At 42.7% G+C, this 1,673-nt stretch overlaps 1 protein-coding gene across 1 annotated transcript; it reads right to left on the minus strand.

Moving 5' to 3' along the window:
- Window positions 1–6: 6 nt before the first annotated feature.
- LOC107661041 (uncharacterized) lies at window positions 7–905 on the minus strand (the record flags this gene model as incomplete). The annotated part of the gene is made up of 4 exons (XM_016450481.1): window positions 854–905; window positions 669–731; window positions 343–615; window positions 7–239 (listed from the first exon to the last, which is right to left on the minus strand). Coding segments are annotated over exons 1-4 (621 nt in total), but the record flags the coding sequence as incomplete, so codon positions are not given.
- Between the last annotated feature and the right edge of the window lie 768 nt (window positions 906–1,673).

Here is a 1,673-nt window from a genome sequence, read left to right on the forward strand (position 1 = left end):
ATTCAGGAGTGTTGTAGTCAGAGTGATGATACAGTGATCTGATGAAGATAATATCTGATATCTGGAGTTTGATCTCATCAGTTTAACACCAGCCTGATTTACCCAGAACAGCTCAGTTCTCTCAGAACTGATCCAATCATCACAATAGTCTCCAGCATATGAATACAACTGACAGGAGAGAGTCACAGAGCGGCCTGCACTGATCTCAGTCTGTGAGGATGAGGAGGATGATGAAGAGACTGAAACACAAAATAACACACAAATCACAGACTCTTCAATCATCATGGGAGATTAAATGAAGAATTTGCCCTTTTTAAATTGACCACATAATCATAAAATTACCATGAAGAACATGCAGATAAACACGAGCATCAGTTCCTTGTTGTTCTCCATTCACATATTGTCTGCAGGTGTAAGATCCATAATCTTCTGTTGAGATGTTCCTGATGTTCAGAGAGCAGTCAGGCCCCAGACTCAGTCTCTCATGTCTCTCTGTGTTGTTCTTCTTTTTCCCTAAAGCAATCAGTTCATCTGTTGCTGAATGTCTGAATCTGTTATAGTTCCATGTAGTTGAGTTACAGTCTGGAAGAGCATTATTACAGGACAGATGGACATCTTCACCAGAACTGATGAACACATGAGTTTGCAGTCATGAAGAGCATTATTACAGGGCAGATGAACATCTTCACCAGAACTGATGAACACATGAGTCTCATCCACTCCCCTGGTACCTGAAACACAAATAAATTTGAGTGATAATTATACTACATATTAATAAATGAAACTTTATTGTATGCATATATACACTGAACTCTTTCACAGGAGTTTAAAGCACATGTAGAAGTGTGTTTACCTGTGAGAAGTGAAGAGAGAAAGATCAGTCCCAGCAGACACTCATCAGACATTTTCTCTTTCTCTCAGTCTTCCTCTTCATTATATGCTCTCAACTCTTTCTTTAAATACTATCAGCTCCTCCTGTGTTTCTTCACTTCCTCTGATCTGACCGACTGAGTGTTTAAATTGTTTCTTCACTTCCTCTGATCTACAGACTGAGGGATATTCTGATAGTGTCAGGGTTTGGGGTAGAGGGATGAGGCGAGGACTCAGTACTGCAGAGAATGGGCTCTTTATTGATAATAAAAATAAACAAAACAGCAACAAAAACTACCCCATGGGGGAAAAACAGGCTGGCAAGGCAGGGACACGACACGACACGACACGACACGTTCAGGGAGATGGGGTGACAAACTGAAGCGAGACTGCAAACACAAGGAGAATAAATGGAGAGCAAATGAGGAGGGTAACGAGGGAACACATGTGGGGCAAATTAACCAATAATCAGGTAACAAGATGGGTGGGGTCAAGACAATTGACATGAGAGCACATGGCACACAGGAAACAAAGACAAAAGCCATGTGCTCACACAAAACAAAACACACGCACATGGCCAGCAAAACAATCACAAGCCATGTGCTAGAACAAAAGACACGAACACGCAGCTAATGAGAAAACTCATAAGCCGCGTGTTCACACACACACACACACAAGACAACAAGAAAAGCACGCGGCTGAACAAACCGCGTGCTACACAAAACACACGTTGACAGAAGAGCGCACGGCCGAGCGAACTCGAGACCGCACGCTCCCACAACAGACAGAACATGGAGCGCGAG

The sequence above is a fragment of the Sinocyclocheilus anshuiensis genome, unplaced genomic scaffold (assembly GCF_001515605.1).
Source record: "Sinocyclocheilus anshuiensis isolate Anshui unplaced genomic scaffold, SAMN03320099.WGS_v1.1 scaffold18512, whole genome shotgun sequence".
Lineage (NCBI taxonomy): Eukaryota > Metazoa > Chordata > Actinopteri > Cypriniformes > Cyprinidae > Sinocyclocheilus > Sinocyclocheilus anshuiensis.